At 42.5% G+C, this 18,909-nt stretch overlaps 1 protein-coding gene across 4 annotated transcripts in view; it reads left to right on the top strand.

Moving 5' to 3' along the window:
• The window catches only part of STARD13 (StAR related lipid transfer domain containing 13), a 523,155-nt gene that overhangs the window by 287,714 nt on the left and 216,532 nt on the right, over positions 1-18,909 (top strand). The window contains exon 1 of one of the 4 annotated variants that reach the window (XM_045069762.1): positions 2,331-2,740. The exons of 2 other annotated variants lie outside the window; for them this stretch is intronic. In XM_045069762.1, coding sequence (XP_044925697.1) covers positions 2,617-2,740 — 124 coding nt within the window. In that variant the 5' untranslated portion in view covers positions 2,331-2,616. Of the gene's footprint in view, positions 1-2,330; positions 2,741-18,909 lie in introns of those variants that run through there. One more of the 4 variants, XM_045069765.1, reaches the window with a different exon arrangement.

Here is an 18,909-nt window from a genome sequence, read left to right as displayed (position 1 = left end):
TAGGAAGAGGTGCCTCTCTTAGATAACAGGGGTGGGGATTCCTTTTCTTTGAAGTAGACCTTATTGTCATCTGCTCAAGGTGAAGACCCCGGGGGTGGGGGGGAGGGATTAGTCCTTAAAGGAGTTTTCCTGAAGGTTCCGCTTTGAGATAGGGCTTGCAGATGCTAAGAGCCTGAGTACAAGACTCCAAGGAGCCCTGAGGTTCCTGTAAGTTTGGAAGCCTTGCCTTTGCGGCGGCAACACGTCCACAGCTGTGGGATTTCCTGCAGCCAGGCCGGCAGCTGGGCCAGGCAGGGAGCTGGGCTGAGCTGCATCGCACAAGCTGCCCAGGCAGCATCTGTTCTGGGAAGATCACTTGAGTCTTGCATCTGGCTTCTCTTGTATCATCCTGAACCCAGGGACTCTTCTACAACCAGAGCTAAACAAATTTGCACTGCAAGAACTTCTCTTCAAATTTGTCATTGAAAGAAAATACCTAATCCATGCCATCTGAATGTAAAATACGTATTAAAATAGAAAAGTAGTAGGGGTGTAGGATCTTTGGAACTAAGTGATCAGTGATATAGCTGGACTATTCCTTGTAGGGTTCTATTCTGGGGGAAACATTGTTACAACGTCTGCCTACATTTGATTCAATTAGGTCCTTTTTTAAGAGTTGAACACACAGCTTCCCTAGGCATGTAATTGTGAAACATTTTGTTGTTCTACTGTATAGCAGTCACTTTAAGATAACAAAGGCTTTTTCTCTGTGCAGGGTATTTCGTTACCAACTACATGCGTACAAAACAGAGGATGTAATCAAAAGGGTTTTTGGCATGGGTCCAGAAAGTTATCTGGATTAGTGTATAACTGGCCGCCATAGTTTCCAGTCCATTTCTGATCCATGACTTATTGCTTCATAACTGACAATTTCAAAGGTTTATCAGGATGGCACACAAGAGCTCAATCATTACTTTCCAGCTCATTCTGAAGTCTGTTTCATTAGTGAACATTTTTGGTTATTTAAGATAACAAATTAAGATAAAGACTGTTTTTTCCATCATTTCTCTCCCATTTTCTATCAACAGTAGAAAATGGTGGAGTGGAGGGACTATTAACTAAAAGTGTAAAATTGTAACAGGAGTACCTCAGGTAGCTGATAGATTCCACTCCTGAAATCAGTAGCAATTTATATTATAGAGAAAGGATTTGACAGTTCATTTTCAAACTTCACATGGAACGCCTGAAATTAAAAAAACAAAACAAATCGAACAAAAAACCAAAACAGCTGAATAACTGGGTTTTCTAGCAGTTTCAAAGACATTTTAAAAGAAAGAAGATTTCAAGAAATTTTACTGTTTGAATGATTCAGAAATTCTCTTTTGAAATATTTTGAAACATTTCAATTCCTCTCACGAAAGCTGAAACGTGTGACATTAATCACATCATTGATTGCGTCAAATGTTGTTGGGTCGCAAAGTATTGCGTCAAATGTTGTCAAAATGACTTTCTCTAAGGTCCACCAAGCACTTTAGAAAGCAGAACATTGGGAATAGCAGGACACCCTGAGGCCTGAACCAGCACTGCCCTCATGAGTGAGGCTTTGGAGCCCAGTAAAATGACTTGGACACCACCTTCTCAGGTATTTCTAGAAGAGCCGGTGCCTCTCCTCCCCCTTTCCTACCGGAATCAATTAATTCCTAATTATAACCCTGCCTCATGTTATTGACTAAAAATACCTTAAAAGTCTTCAATTTTCATTAATATCCACTTTTTAAAAGTGCATGCAGATTTTAATGCTTTTCCGCAGTATGTAACTCTAATGTGGGTTCCTGGCGGTTTGACCTTAATATTTACAAGTTATTTTCCTCCAACGCAGTGGCTGTAATACTCTGACTCTTTACATCATTTCATCGTTGATTGCAGTCAGGTGATCATTTATTTCATTGATGAAATCAGGAAAGATTTAACATAAAACCCAAGGACACTAGTATCTCAACTCCCAAAGAATGTCAGCCAAACTGATCAGATAGATGATTTCAAGTGACTTGAATCCAGGAAAACTATGAGCTGTGGCATAGTTCAAAATTTGTGTCATGGTGGTGGTGATGGTGGCGATTCTGAAACCTAAAAATGGAAACTATCGAGAAATAGGAGTATGGTACAGCCCCTGATCTCCGAGTGAAACTGAAAAGGGAGTGGAAACTCCGTGAGTGGGGGCCACCGGGCCAGGCTGTCAGGCTTCGGCGAGGGTGGGAGGGAGGGAGCAAAAGCTCCCGGGGGAAGGAGTGGGGCGCTAGACCGTCCCGGAGAGCAGGGGAGGGAGGGGAAGGGAGGGGAGCGGCGGAGCGCGGAGCGGAGGGGAAGGAGGGAGGGAAAGTGGGAAAGGAGTAGAGAAGTAGACGGAGCGCAGAGGTTAACCTTGCACGGCTCCGGGGCGGGCGGCGCATCCCGGCCCGCGCACGCCGAGCAGCCCCCAGCGCGGGACGGCGGCGGACCCATGTCGCGCCCGCGGCGGGTCCCGAGACCCCAGCGGGCGTCCCGCGCCGGGCGTCTCGAGTCTCCGGGCGTCTGAGCTGCGGGCCACGCGGGAGTGGCGGTGGCGAGCCCGCTGGTCGTTATGAGGACGGATCTAAAATGACCAGCAAACGGAAACCCTTCCCGACGCAGCTCAGGCGGTCCATCAGTGAGCAGTTGCGGGATTCCACGGCCAGAGCCTGGGATCTGCTGTGGAAGAACGTCCGGGAGAGACGGCTGGCAGGTCGGTGCCCGCGCGACTCCGGGGCCGCGGGGCAGGAAGAAGCGCTGGCGGCTGGCGGCTGGCGGCGTGGCCCGCCCGGCCCACCGCCCGCCGCGGCTCTGGGTTCCCCCGCACGGGTTGGGCCGAGCCGGCCGCGCTCACCCCCTGCCGGCCCCCGCCCGAGCGCCCGCGCTGCCCGCGCTGCGGGGTGGGTGTGGGTTCCGTCCGGCGCGCGCGCTGACAGCCCGGCGGGGCGCCACGCGCGGCTCCCAGAGCGGCCGCCGGGCTTACCTGGCAAGTCCGCCTCCGGGCGGCCTCCCCGCCGGGCTGGCCCCTGCTCCGCCGCCTTCCACCCAGGGAATGAATGAGTGCCCAGCCCAAGGGGTCCTCCACGGGGGCTACTCCTTCCAACGTCTTCTTTTACACGCGGGGCACCTCCACTGCGTGTCGTGAGTGGAGGCAGGGCGGGGGGGGGGTGCAAAGCAAGGGAGACTCTCCAAAGTTCTGGGAGACCAGATGTTTGGGGTACAGGAGTAGGATTTGGGGAGACAGGTGGACCGACAGCTGTTGAGTCAAGTAGATGGCTGCCCACAATCCGTGCCCTGCTGTGAATCGGGCTCTACTCACTTTGGGATTCGAAAGAGGGGCCTTTTGGAATCTATTGCCCCAGAACTGGAGGAAGAGAAGAGGTGATTATTCAGAGTTAAGGGGTCCTTAAGAATCCTTGCTTGGGGGGCGCCTGGGTGGCTCAGTGGGTTAAAGCCTCTGCCTTCCGCTCAGGTCGTGATCCCAGGGTCCTGGGATCGAGCCCCACATTGGGCTCTCTGCTCCGTGGGGAGCCTGCTTCCTCCTCTCTCTCTGCCTGCCTCTCTGCCTACTTATGATCTCTGTCTGTCCAATAAATAAATAAAATCTTTAAAAAAAAAAAAAAAAGAATCCTTGCTTGGGTCAGAGCGCCAGCCTCCTCCCTAGTACCTCCCACAGCCTCCGCACGCTGTGACCTTACTTCTGTGCTTGCTCCATGGAACCATCTCCTTGTAGGGCCACGGATGCAGTGAGTGTTCTGAGCCTTCTCAGAGCCCTCATTCAGAGCTGTAGGTCGAGTTAGTCACCACATCATACCTGCCCCAATAAGGGAAAGCCGCCCAATGCACAGTTCCAGAGCAGGGTAGGATTTAGGATCACTTTTCCCAAGTGTTGGCTGCTAGAAGACGTTTCAGGGTTTGGGGGAAGTGTGTTTGGAAGGGTCCCTGGGCTGACCACCAGCCCAGTCTTGGGGACCTTGTTACCTCCTGTCTCTCCAGCAATATCTTCTGAGTTGGTCAGTGACCACAAGGATGGAAGAGAGTCCTAGAGAAGAAGAAGGTATGAAGTCTGAACAGAGGGAAGGGATGCCAAGGGTGAGATGGGAGATTTAACCTTCTCTGGGCTCCTCCCCTTTTCCCTAAAGTAGAACAGTAGAACTCCAACGCTGGATGTTCTGCCCCTACAGTGGGGCAGCCACCTCCCCCCAGCAGCCTGACAGCTTTCTGGAGTAGATGTTTGGAGCCTGTATCTCCTTGATTGTTGGGTCCTTATCAATCTAACTGGTCAAATCCGAAGCAGGGATTACCGATTATTTCAACACTCAATGTTGTCAGCATAAAATTTTCATCTCATATATCCTATCCAACAGAGTGGCCCCGTTTAGTAAGCACCCAAGAAATAAATGGACTTTTCTGTCTGGACCCAGAAATAAATTGTAGTAACCAATAGGTTTGACGGTTAATTTTTAAAGACTTGTATGTGCATTGCAGACCTCAATTAATAACAATTGTAACTTTCCCTCTTATTGTGCTAAATTGTATCATCTACATGATGGATGGTATCAGAGAAATTTTTGTGGTCTAGTAAATGTTTGTTGCTTCATAACTTCAGAATGCTTACTGCAAATGACTCTTTCATAGCTTCTGTTATTTAAGTTTGTTAAGTTTGTTAAATCAATGGATCTTCAGGAAACAAGTCTTTCCAGGAGGGCTGCCAAGGCTGTGCTGGGTTTTTATAGAAGCTGAGGCCAAAGATGACTGCAGCCCTGTCTTTTTCAAAAAGAGATCTGGGAAGGAAGAGAGTGAAATGTAAAGACTTAAAAAACCATGAAGGCTGTCCAGGAAAAGTCATCTATTCACACAAATTTTAGGCATTGCAGTTCAGTTAAGGTGGTGGAGAGAAATTGATTCCGGGAAAAAAACCAGTGGTGGAGATTTTAAGATCATGAGTATAGAGAAATTAAGGCTAGAAGTAGCTTCAGAATGGTAAATATGAGTTCTCCAGAGCAGTGCAATTATTTTTTTTAATAGTGGTATGAGGTTTTAAAATGTTTAATCGGAATATTAATATCTGCTTACCCATAATCTGCTTACCACTTTGCTAACAGTGGATGCCAGCGGGTTATTCAGCTAGTACCAAACAATCCTCTGTGAAGCTGACTTCAACTTCTGCTTCTCCAAGTAAGCTGGGATGCTTGCCACAAAACCAAGCCGACTCCGTGAAGGAGCTTTTAGATGCAAATTGATTTTCTTGGGCTTTCTTGCTAAGGTAGCTAAAATATGGAACTTTGGCCACGAGACACTGAAATACTTAAGTTATTAATGTTGGCATCAATTCTAGGTGAAAGTGTTCTTCATTTGTAAAAGCGTTCTTTATATGGTTCTGTTCACAGTATCAGAATAACCAACTATGTGAATGTACCCCCAGAGAGTATCCATCCTGCCAAGACATAATACTGGCCTTTTTTTTTTTTTAATAAGGTTTTTGTTTTGTTTTGTTTGGGTTTTTTTGTTTTGTTTTGTTTGTTTTTTCTATCAGATAAAAATTGTTTGCTGGAATTTCTTTAATCTCCCTAAAATTTTCTTCTTATTACCTTTAGTCAATAGGACAGTGTTCAGAGTGCTTCATAACAAACTCATACTTAGAGCATTCTGAAGGCATCTAAGTCCCCCTTTTACTCCTTTACACCCAAAGGAAGGAAATCCTCATTCTAACTCACTCTTCTCTTCATGAAAGGCTGTCTTGTCAATGAGACAGAAAGACAAAAAATAGAACTGTGTAACAATACTGAAGCCTATAGATTTCTGTGCTGTGGGGCCATATTTAGGAAGGAAGGGATTACATATAATCAGAAAAAGCATTTCTTCACACATGTCACAGTACAGGCAATGAAACCAATAGAAGGATAAGATGTGAATGGTGTTCAAATATGTCTGTTTTATTACAAAATTAAAAAAGGAGTAAGTTAAAGAAGAATTGATATTGGGAGCTTTTCTTGGGCCTCCTGTTCTGTAGTAGCTGTCAGATTTTCGTCAGATTGTGGCATTTCTGCCAAGGCATACTTCTTAATTTCCCAAGACTCTAAGACCCATAAGGATCAGCAAGAGTTTTTCTCATTTGTTATCTCAATATTCATTATTCTAATAATGGTGGTGATTGTTATTTATTACCAAGCTGACAAAGTTAGTGTTCAAGGCAGGATTCTAACACAGGTTTTCAGAAGTCAAAGGCTATCTGTGCCCATTTTGTCTGACACCATACTTTATGGAAACACATGAACCTCAAATCCTTTCTCCAAAGCTGTCGCTTGCAGTTAGTTTAAAAAAGAATAACAAAGTTAACCGGAAAAATGCTCTTTTTTTTTTTTTAAACTTGTGGAGGGACAGAGATAATCCTAATCTAAAACTTGTCTCCTAGTCATTCTTATTTCTTTTTAAAAGATGTTATTTATTTATTTAACAGAGAGATCACAAGTAGGCAGAGAGAGAAAAGGAAGCAGGCTCCCTGCTGAGCAGATGCAGGTCTCAATCCCAGGACCCTGGGACCATGACCTGAGTCAAAGGTAGAGGCTTAACCCACTGAGACACCTAGGTGCCCCTCCTCTAGTCATTCTTTTGGGCTTGTTAGTATATGGGCTTATGGAGATTTGACATAGCCAGACCTCTAGTTTAGCCTGGCCTCTGATGGCTGTGCCTTGCCCACTACCATTGCTATTAAGAAGCCAAGATCTGCAAGATTGAGATGCTGTCATAAAACCTAAATGTAGGTTTCTTCACGGTGGGTGAGTGACAGGTTCTTTTGGCTTCCCCAGATCTCCCACCACCACTGGTGACAATTCTTAACTTTCATAGCATCCTTAAGTTCTGTAGGCAGTGGCATACCCTTGAGCTTTCAGTGTTTGTAAGCAACTTGAACTACTTTTCAAATGTTAAGGTCTGAGAAAATCCAAATGAGTTTTCTAAAGCTTTCTGCTTCTTTATTTTAAAACCCCACTCTATTTTAATGGAAATGTAATCCATATGTTTGATTCCTTTATACTCACATAACAGTGTTTAGGTAGCTTGTGAACTAATTGATGTCCAAGTCTTTTGATCTCTTTTATAGTCTCATTTTAAATCATTTCTCTTAGACACAGGAAGTTCTATTGCTGCCAAGAATAAACTAACTTAAAACACTGAAAAGTTTGAGTTTCGATTAGAAACACTAATTCCACCAAATTTCAGTGAGTTCTAGTCATGTTAAAACAGGTTCATTCATTCTCAGAGTCAACAGTAGCATCCTGTGATGTGATGTAAACACGAGATTGGGACTTCAATGCACAGTGGGATCAAGAACAGAACATGGGCCATAAAAAAAGTTCCTCATTAAAATCTAAATGTGTTCCTTGATATCAAAAAGTACAGGGTGATACTAGCTGATCCTTTTCATGTGTTTTATATCAGAGTCCTTCCTTTTTGTTATCACTTGCCTATAAGAACCAGGCCATCCTACTCTGTCGGGTTTTTGTTTTGTTTTTTGTTTTTTAAATCTCTTGAAAGGAGAATACATGTAGATGTAATTTATATTAACACTGACAAAAAAATCTGAGTAAGTACACAGTTAAGATCAGAGAAGGAAAGCATCTCTTATATCAGGGTTCTTAACCTTAGCTACCTCATCTGGAGCCTTTCACAAATATCAGTGCCCTGGCTGCCTCTTAGAGATTCTGATTTAGTTTAGATAAGGCCTGGGGATCAGCATGTTTTCAAACTCCACAGATGGTTCCACTGAGAGTGGCCTGGCCTGAGAGCCACTGACTTACATTAAGTACTCACCCAAGTCTGTGTCATTTCCTGACTGGTCAATTTTAGCCATTCTGACTGGTGTGAGGCGGTATCTCATTGTGGTTTTGATTTGTATTTCCCTGATGCCGAGCGATATGGAGCACTTTTTCATGTGTCTGTCGGCCATTTGGATGTCTTCTTTGTAGAAATGTCTGTTCATGTCCTCTGCCCATTTCTTGACTGGATTATTTGTTTTTTGGGCGTTGAGTTTGATAAGCTCTTTATAGATTTTGGCCAAGTCTGTGTCTAGCACAAGGTCAAAACTAGGCCCTTAGGGAAAGTTTTTGCTTAAGTGGAGTCCGAATGAGCTTGTTATTTTACAGGGGAACAAAAGGTTTGGGCCTTGTTGCCAAGGCAAGAAATTTGGTTTTGGTTTTACATATGATAAGGAAGCAAAGGATTTTTAAGTGGAAAAATGGCAGTGCCCCATTAAATTGCCACCAGAGTGGTCTAGGTGAGAGATAAATAATGATAGGGACTAGGGTGATAGTGACAGAGAGAGAAGGACAGATTTGGAATATGTTTAGACCGGAGAGAGATTGATGTGCTGGAAGTGAGGGTGGGATCAAGAACTCCTGGGTTTAGGGATGCCTGGGTGGCTCAGTCGGTTAAGCATCTGACCTCAGCTCAGGTCATGATCTTGGGGTTCTGGTATCAAGCCCCACGTTGAACCCTGCATGGAGACAAGCATCCGGCTCCATGCTTGGTGGGGAGTCTGCGAGTCTACTTCTCCCTCTCCCTCTGCCCCTCCCGCCACTAGTGCTCACTTTCTCTTTCTCTCAAATAAATAAACAAAATCTTAACGGGGAAAAAAAAAGGAACTCCTGGGTTTGTAGCTGTAAGCTAAGAGGGGGACCACTGGCAGATTTGTATGTTACCATCCCAAAAGGAAGATTTTTTGGTGTCTGTTTTTTGACAGACGAGGAGTAAGGAGTTCTCCTTGAGCCAGACTAGACCAAAAATGCCTATTAGACATCCAAAAGTAAAAGTCAAAGAGTTGGATACACAAGTACAGGTTTGGAAGAAAGGTCAAAGCCAGATAAATCTGGAAGTGATTGGCATATAACTAATATAGAAGCCTTAAAACTAGATGGGGTTACTTAGGGAAAAAAAGATGGAACTAAGAGGAGGGGCCAAAGACAGAATCCTAGGGGATCCTTTTTTTAGAGCACACTGTTTGGGGGCACCTGGGTGGCTCAGTCAGTTAAGCGTCTGCCTTTGGCTTAGGTCATGATCCCAGGGTCCTGGAATCCAGCTCCATATCGGGCTCTCTGCTCAGAGGGGGGTCTGCTTCTCCCTCTCTCTCTGCCACTCCACCTGATCGAGTTCTCTCTCTCTCTCTCCCTCTCTGTCAAATAAATAAATGAAATCTTAAAAAAAAAAATAGAGCACACTATTTGGATGTGAACTTTATAGACATATACGTATGCTAAATTTCTGGGGAATTAGAGAAAGCAACATCGTTTCTAAATTCAGCATTCTTATAGCAAAGGAATAGTAGTGCTATATTGAATAATCTTTTATGACAGATTTATTTGGTTCCAGAACTGTTGAAGAATAAAACATAATCGTGAAAATATGTCTCACTAATAAAATATACCTTTTTAAAAAAAAAAAAAACTTAGAAATGTCATTGCAAAGTAAAAATTGAAAATTTCAAATAGCATTTGAAGGAAAGACTCCTCAAGTTTTCCCTCAAATACAAAAAATAAAAATGTGGTTAATTAAATTAGAGTGTTCTTAGCAGGAATACTCCTATGGTTATTATAACTTGTGGGCCTCCCCTATAATGATATAAAAGCTTTATATTGGAAAGATGACTTCTCCAGTGTCATAACCTCCAGAAATAGTCTAATCAAACAAAGCTGAGTTTGTAAGAAAAGTTCTGTGTATTGAAGTTTCCAAGATCGCATCCCTTTGCTGACCTTCATTAGTTATGATTTGTCCATAATAAAGTTGACGGAGGGGAAGTTTCTCAGAGAAAAATAGATAATGTCTTAAATTTTTGCATTTGTAAGGAGAGTAATTTAAACTTGGCTTAACCTATCTGTAGCATGCTGGCTAACTCTTAGAAGTAACACAATTTCCTCCTGGAATTTGAACAAGGAAATGATCATGTTCATTAATGGCTGGCGGTTGCTCTGAACAAGACACACAAACCCCACTAGTTGGCTGGAATTCCTTCTAGAGGACCATGTGGTATAATTCTGGGGACTCACCAACTTGATCATTTAGACATGGAGCATATATCTAATGAGATTAATATATATGCCTTTGTTGTGTTTTTTAAATCTTGTGTTGAACAAAAAACAACTTATAAAGAAAAATTTGCTAAAAGACCTTCTAGTTTACTGGGAGTTTATCCAATGATATGTTTCTATTCTGTTCTTTTGCAAGTTTAGTGATGTTGCAAAATGAAAACAAAAGTGGTTTGAAAAGTGTTATAACATTCCCAGGCTTTTTTCAGAAACCTTGAATGTTTAGTCCCAAAACAGTTGAGTTGAAGGACAAACATTTTTGTCATGTTTGTAGTTAGTCAATAAGTATTTATTGAGCCATGAAATAGCATCCTTGTCAAAGCATGTTGAGACTGTAGTGCAGGATATTAATTTAGTACTGTGGTTTTATCCTGGCAAAGCACACGAATTTTATTATGCTGCTCAAATCACTTAACTCATCTATTTAACCAAAAATAGAGCAAGCTTCCAGAAATTGCAAAAAGACAGTATAGAATGTGCCATGACTACACAATACTGTATTTGCAAATCTGCTGTGTTGAGCCATTTTATATTCTCAGACAATTTCCTTAGTAACGTCTTCATCCAAAATGAAATTTTCAGATTTTTATGGTTCTGTCATTTTGTGCAATACAGCATATTTTGCCTATATTTCATCATGGCAGACTATGTTTGGTGAATACTTTCCTTTCTCCTTTCTATATAGGAAATTAAATGAATACAAGCAGTGATTGTTGTACAACCCCATGAAAATCAGTACATTTACTAGCAATGACATTAAGTTGGGACGTCTTAATAGATGCTTCTTATTCTCTTTCCATCAGATAAGATGGAAATATTTTCAGGTTCCTTGAAGGATCTTTGAAAGCATTTTCTATTGAAATGTGATATTTATCTCTAGAATGATGTCCTAAAAGTACAAATATTTAACAGTACAAGTTATGCTAATGTACCACTACATGGGAATGTATGGATTGTCACAATGACATTATAAGGAAGGCAAGGCACTGTTCCCCCCTTTGCCTGACAGCGAGTTGCATTCATCCCAGAACTCTTCAAAGATTTTATTTATTTGTCAGAGAGATGGAGAGAGAGAGAGAGAGAGGGAGAGCACACAAGCAGGGGGTACAGCAGGCAGAGGAAGAAACAGGCAGAGGGAGAAGCATCCTCCCTGCTGAGCGGGGCATTGTCGCAGGACCCTGGAATCATGACCTGAGCCGAAGGCAGATGCTTAACTCACTGAGCCGCCCAGGCCTACCCATCCCAGAACTCTTCAAAAGCAATGATATATTGCACTTTTCTAGCCATGAGGAGTTGCCCCCATGGTCTTGGAAAGAAATTACATCTTTTAGTCCCAAGGAAATACTTCATAAGCAAAAGACAGAAAAGTTAAGCAATTGTTAAAGTAACAATAACAACAACAACAACAAAACTTTACAATAATTCAGTATAGGCTGTTTTATTCTTTCTGGAAAAAAAGAAGAGAGACTTTGTGCCTAGTGTTTGATTCTTTGTTCTGAAATCTAAATAGAAGCAATAACGACAAATGAAAAAGATCACTCTTAACGCTTTAGCATAGGGGTAGAAAAGGAAGTGAAGCTGTTGGAGAGGTCGTATGTATAAAATCACAGCTGTGTGATGGTGATCAGCATCTGTGAAATTAGCATCACCTCAGTCATATGTTGATATATGGTTTTGCCCCAGCTATGGCTACAGTGTTAGGAGCACAGATCCCCCAGTGTCATAAATGCGTGCCATTTCACTTTGGGGGCATAATATAGTGGAGGGCACGATCGTGGTATTTGGGCTTGTTGGGAGATTGTTAGTATGGCATCAAGACCTAGTGGTTAAGAGCAGCTCCGGGAGGGTCCCTGGGTGGCTCAGTGGGTTAAGCCTCTGCCTTTGGCTCAGGTCATGATCTCAGGGTCCTGGGATCGAGTCCTGCATCGGGCTCTCTGCTCAGCAGGGAGCCTGCTCCGCCCCCCACCCTTCTCTGCCTGCCTCTCTGCCTACTTCTGATCTCTGTCAAATAAATAAATAAAATCTTAAAAAAAAAAAAAAAAGCAGCTCCTAGAGCCCAAGACTACATGGGTTTGAATCCTGCCTTCATCACTTAAGCAGTGAGTGCTTGGGAAAGATGAGTAATCTTGATGTTCCTTAGTTTCCTCATCTTTAAAAAGGAGGAGAAGCATAGGACTTACCTCATAGGGTTGTGATGAGAATTAAATGAGTTAATAGTTTCAAAGTATTTAGCATAGTATCTGGCCTCTAATAAACATTGTTTGAAAGTTTATATAGATAGATAAATATCCCCCCCACAAGCCCCTGCATAGTCAAAGTTCCAGGTGTAACTTTTGACTCCCCCCCAAAATTTGCCTACTAGTAGGCTACCACTGACCAGACTAATAACATAAATAGTCAGTTAACACATACATTGTGTGTTATATATATTATATACCGTATTCTTACAATAATGTAAGCTAGAGAAAAGAAAATGTTATTAAGAATATCATAAGGAGAGACGCCTGGGTGCCTCAGTAGGTTCAGCGTCTGCCTTCGGCTCAGGTCATGATCCTGAGATCCTGGGATTGAGTCCTGCATTGGGGTCCTTGATCAGTGCGGAGCCTGGATCTCCCTATGCCTGCCTCTCTCCCTGCTTGTGCTCTCTCTCTCTCTGAGAAATCAATAAATAAAATCTTTAAAAAAAAAGAATATAATAAGGAAGAGAAAATACTCATTTACAGTACTACACTGTATTTTTGGGAAAAAAATCTACATGCACTGTGGACCCATACAGTTTAAACCTGTGTGGTTCAAGGGTCAACTGTATTTGTACGTGCAAGTGAAGACTAGAGTAAGAGAGATGTATTTCCTGGCAAAGAGGACACTTTTAGCTCCAGCTCTAAGCCACTCACACCTTCACACCTGGATTCATCAGCCTGTTCCCATCTTAATGAACCCATTCTAGACCCCATGTTTAGGGATTTCCAAGGGCTAAGCCATTAACCTCACTCTCTGCCCTGACTGAGATTAAAAAATATATATGTTGTGAGCATGGTTGACAGCATCTTGCATAATCCATTAGTGTTATAGCATGAACTAACGTTTTGTCTTTCTGAAAGATCATCAGTTAAGGTTTGTTCATCAAAATCCCCGTTGGCTTTAGAGCTATGCAATCATGAATTCATTCCCATGCCCTTGGCCTAAATGGAATTTGATGGAGACCTAATTAAAATGAGAGAAGTTAGACTAGATAATCTCTAAGGACCCATTTAGCTTTAAAGATCAATGAGTCTGTAAAACTAGACCGCGCGTCTAAAGGAAATATAACACCCTAAGTCTTTGAGCTCCCTTTCTGTGTTAGATTCCCTAGGATTTTGTGAGAGGCAAGAGGGCAGAGCATACTCCAGGATGCCTGCCAGTGCCATTCTTCATGTGGGTCTGCTGACGTAGCCTGCACCATCAGCAACAGCTTATAACTGGTACTCCCTGTAGTTGCAGCTACCCCTGCCAGAACCAGAGCTGGATGAAGGAGGGCGACCAGCTGGGAGTCCCGGGCCTGCAAACACCTGTGGAACCTCAACAGCGCCTGTGCCATGGGCAGGCAGGGCGCCGGCTCAGAAGGCCTCCGTCCTTGGTTCAATGCTCTCCTATCGCAATTTTGCAATTATTAATACTCACTGAATGGAGGGCCCCATTTTCATCTTGTACTATGCCTGGCAATGATGTAGCTGGTCCTGCATTCCAGGGAAGCTGGACTCCTATAGCATCAAGCGTTGCTTTGTGAGGTCACCTTCATTGGTGGTTTGGTGATGTTTAAGTAAGAGAAAAGGGATGCATAAATTCATAGGCTGGAAGATTTGGAAGGGACCTTGGAAGCCTTCCACTGAGCACAATCTATACAATCTATAATCCACATGGTCTGTGACCCTTGCTGTTGAGGAAGGTGATCTCTTGAGAGAAAGGTTGTTTGTTTTATTTTATCGTTTATTGATTATGACAGCATCATTATGAAGTAAAGCAATCACATTACCCCAGGTGTTTACACAGTTGTAATGATTGTATTTTAGGTACTACCTACTTTGAAGGAAATATTCTAATTATGGCTTTTTTTTCAAGATTTTTTATTTATTTGACAGAGAGATAGAGAGAGAGAGAGCGCGCGCAAGCAGGGAGAACAGTAGGCAGAGGGAGAAGCAGGTTCCCAGCTGAGGAGGGAGCCCAATGTGGGACTTGATTCCAGGACCCTGGGATCATGACCCGAGTCGAAGGCAGAGGCTTAACCTACTGAACCACCCAGGCGCCCCTTTAATTAGTTTTTTTAGGGTATTGCAGTGCTTAGGTGGAATAGGAAATTGGGACAAATTATACAACTCTTGGTAATCTAGATTTTCAGACCCAAGGCTTGTTTTGAAAACTTCTTAATTAAACTTTTTCTTAATTAAAAATATATTTGAAATACCCATAATAGATTAATTCATTAAACCACTGCTATTAAAACCATTAAGGCTATTTCCTGTGTAGGTTCATCTAGGGCTACTTACTTACTACTTACTCAGAAAAGGAAAGTAGGGAGAGGTAGTAATAAAGCCTGTCATTTATCACCAGGAATTTTCAGCCCGTATCTACTAGCATTTTGTTTTGTCATTATGTCCCTCTGTCTCTGTGAAAAACACTAAAGCTGACTAGAATCTGGTCTCATAATGGTATGCCGGTTAAACCCTTCTTTGCTGATGGAACTATACATACAACTCCCCATTTAATGATGTTTTTAAAAAAGGAAATTTTCCTTTGTTTGAAATTAAGTTTATTATTTAATGCAAAGTATTTCCAGGCAATTGACTAAAAAGGGTGCATTTTGATTTGTTCTTAAGCTACTTCAAACAAGAGTGTATTTGCGTAGTTCTGAGTAATGATTAAGTAGGCTGATACTGTCCCTCATCAGTGGAGTCAAGGCCATGTTGTAGGAAAGGACACCTGCCTGCCCACAGGTCCTTGTTCTAAGGTGGGCGCAGGTGCTGTTCCACAAGGAGAATGAAGAGCCAGGGGCTTGGTAAGGTCATTCTGTATGCTTCACTCTTAACATATGAAAAGTGTGAGAGATATAAACAGCTTTCTAAAAGAGAGCAAACAAGCTTGACTTTCCAGATATAAAAATCTATAGGAGTAAATTAAACCTTACTAGCACAGTCATCAGAATTCAGAAATTCAAACTAGATCACTCTGGACAAGGTCTCCTGTATCAATACTCGAATATAATGATTTATGCAAGTGTTTGTATTTGCACCTAAGCCACAACCTCCTCCAGGGAAAAGATAGTGTCTGACCCACTGGGGATGGTCCAGTTGCCTTAACATAGTAGCTGGGACAAGGAACATGTATACTGAATGTCTGCTGAGTGAATGAATTAATGATAATGATCATATGGACAGCAGCCCTGCATGGGAACCCACAGTGTGCGAAGCTTTATGCTAAAGACTTCATGCATTTTTCTCATTTGATGCCCAGGCTGCTGGGTAAGGATTACCAGTGTCACTATTCACACACACAGCAGTTTGCAGTTAGCCCTTAGAAAAGGGCTTCTTCTCTGGGCTCATCAATTAGAAGAGGCGCCTCCTCTGAGATAATGCAGTTAAGTGAGTGTACCCTGGGCTGAATTTCAGCCTGTGTGGCCCCTCTTGGCTGCTCACTCTGCGTAAGGCACAGCCAGCCTACACGTTATCCCCAGATTATGGAAGAGGAAACTAAGTTGCAGAGGTTAAGAAACTGTTCCCTGAAGACTGGAGGAGTCACAGTGTAGCGCTTAGGAAGGGGTCCCTGTTCAGGGGTGTCCTGGGGACAATATGGAACCATGTTCAGGTTTCCACAGGTGTCGCCTCAAGGTTACCGCAGGACATTATTAGATGGGATCTCACCATGCCATCCGGAATCCCAGGGTCCCCATGATAATAAAGGTGATGGTTAAATGATAATCCTGAATATTTCTGTAAGACTTTATAGTTAGGTGTTTTTCCATTAGGGTAATAGAACAGTGGCTTAAAATCATTAGGATCTCACAAAAGTCCTTTGAGAAAGCCAGGGCAGCTGCTCTGATCTCTACTACGTAAAGAAGATTAATGAGGGTAATAAAAGTGATATGACTACCCAAGGTTCCATGGCCAGTGAGGGCCAGAGGGGGATTTGGATCCAGGCTCCTATACCAGAGCTCGGTCTTCTGGTCGCTTTCCTGTTGCCCAGTGTGAACTCTGCTCTGTAAGACATCAGTTGCTGTTAAGGAAACCCATGGCTCCCAAACCTGACTAAGCATCACAACCACTGAGGAAGCTTTTAATACAGGATCTTGGACCCTCCTCCAGATCCACTGAATCAAAATCATCCCTGGGGGAGCAGTAGAACGTACTTGTGTGTGTGTGATGGGGGGCAGGTAGAGGGCTGATCCCTAGTATACATTTTTATCAAGACTCGTAGGTGATTTTTGTTGTTTGTTTACAGCCTCTTCTTTCACAGTGACTGGAAATGGCTCTAAACTCTCATGGTTATTTCAGGGTCCATGTCTTGTGCTATTCAGTGTCCTCTAATCTAATACTTTTCTCTCTCTTCTGCCTACCTAGATCTTAAGGCCTGGGTCAATTCCTTCTTAATTTTGTTGCCACTGCCATTCTGGCAATGCCGTTCCCACCTCTGGATGATTCCGTCTCGTCCATGTCTAAGTACAAGGAGGAGAGTGAGAGGGTGGGAGCCCCGCAGGGGCCTGCTGCATGGCTTCCTCATTCAGTGTTTTCCTACATGTCATCCTGTGAACCATCACAGCAGATGCTGAGGTCATGATTATCATCCCCAGTTTAAAGAGTTGGGGTAAGTGAAAAAACTTGGCTGAGGCCAGCACAGCCAGGAAAGTACGAAGTCTCATTTGGCTGCAAGTTTCTACCTTTCTGTTCACTCTGCTGAGTGCTTCAGTCTTCAGAAACCAGAAAGATTTCTTTTGTACTATAATTGAGAAACTCTGTCTTACATTTTAAAAAAAAGTCTTTTACCTCCTTCTGCATCATCCATGTAGTAAAATAACCTAATTGTTGAAGAAATAAAACTAGGAGAGCCTTTTCATCTTTTTGTGAAATCACTTCCTAGCAAGCTTCAGAAAGTTGAATTGATATTGATTGAGACATGATGTTTACTTATTCAAGCTCTTTAGTATTATGAGGAAATTCCAGCCAACATTTTACCCCCCTCTTTCTTTTAACTCAAAAAATCATGAAATGTTCAACCATATGGAAGCCTTGTAGATTATCTTTCCACACCATTCATTTTACAAGAATCGACTGAACCTCAGAGAAATTCAGTTAATTCAGTTCCAGTTCATCTGTCTCATTGGTGATGAATCTGAGATTAGAGTCCAGCTCCATGTCATACCAAATAACTTTGGGGATTATAGGTGAATTGATAATTGGCCATCCATTCGAAAGCAAGCAGCCCATTTTTGAAATTAGAGTACAAATTTCTTTAGGGAAAAATTGCACCTTGCTCTCAAGAGTGAAGATTTTCCCATAAGACATGGTTATAAGTGTTTGTCGGAGCAGACTTCCTTGCTGCCTCGTTGACTGAGGGATATTAAGGGAATATAATCACTCCCTCCTAAGTTCTGGGTTCACTTCTGGTGGCCCCACACCCTGCAGGATAACCTTTCCCTGTCCTCCAGCCTCTGTCCAAGAATAAATTGGAAGTTTTATAACTAAAGGACACTAACACTGCTGTTGTCACATGCTGGGTAAGGAAAATGGAGAAAGTGTACTTGAAATTTAAACAATGATTTTTTCCTCTATTTAAGATGGAAGTGTTCCATTTTGGCCATTTTTTAAAATTACAGAGCTAGAGGAATAAAAATGAGTTTCTTTTAATCTCCCAAATCACATGATTCTTTTTTTCACAGTAACTCCAAGTTCTCATTCACTTAATTTATTCAACAAATACTTATTAAGTAACTACCATGCCAACACTGTCCCATCTCTTGGGATTCTGTAGTTAAAAAAAAAAAGAAAAAAATCAACACCTTTAGTGAGCTTCCATTTGAGGGTGAGGGGAGGGGGTAGACAGATCATACTAAACAAATATATAATATGTGTCACAAATAACACAGTACGAAGAAAAACAAATGAGCTGGAGAATGAAAGGAAGTGCTGTTTCGATCCAATGGTCAGAGAAGATCTCTCTGGGGAGGAGGAAATTGGAGCCGAGACATTCAAACATCTGGGGCAAAGAGTGTTCTAGGCAGAAGGAATCGGATGTGGATCAGTCCTGAGGCAGGAGGGCATAGGCATATTTGAGGAGAGTCAAGAATGCCAGTGGGGTTTGGGGTACAATGATTGAGTGGAAGAATGATAGGAAAAGGGGTTGGTGGATAGCCAGGTCCTCTGCAGCGTTATGGCCTGGGAAAGAGTTCTGGTTTGATCTTGGGTATAATTTGCTATATACAATTACCTGGTTTATGAAGTAACACGTGAAAAGAAAAGACCATAGAGGCCAAGAGTGGAAGCAAGAGGTCTCCCAGAAATATCAAATTTAGTTAATATCTCAGTTATTTAAAAAAATACTTAGTTCCTAGTCACATAGGGACCCATTGCTTAACTAAAAGGAAGGAGAGAGTAATCTCTGGCCCTCAGGTTTTGCTTTTTTTTTTTTTTTTTTTTTTGTTGTTGTTTTTACACAAATGGAAGGAATTAGTTAGATTCATTCATTCATTCAGAAACATTTAGTTAATGAATATCGTATTTCAGATGCTCTGCTATACTATGTCTCAAGCATAAAAAGATGAAAAAGACACTAAGCC

Source organism: Mustela putorius, unplaced genomic scaffold (assembly GCF_011764305.1).
Source record: "Mustela putorius furo isolate JIRA1106 unplaced genomic scaffold, ASM1176430v1.1 tig00003942_pilon_pilon_pilon, whole genome shotgun sequence".
Classification (NCBI taxonomy): Eukaryota; Metazoa; Chordata; class Mammalia; order Carnivora; family Mustelidae; genus Mustela; species Mustela putorius.
This window is presented reverse-complemented; position numbering and strand designations above follow the sequence as displayed.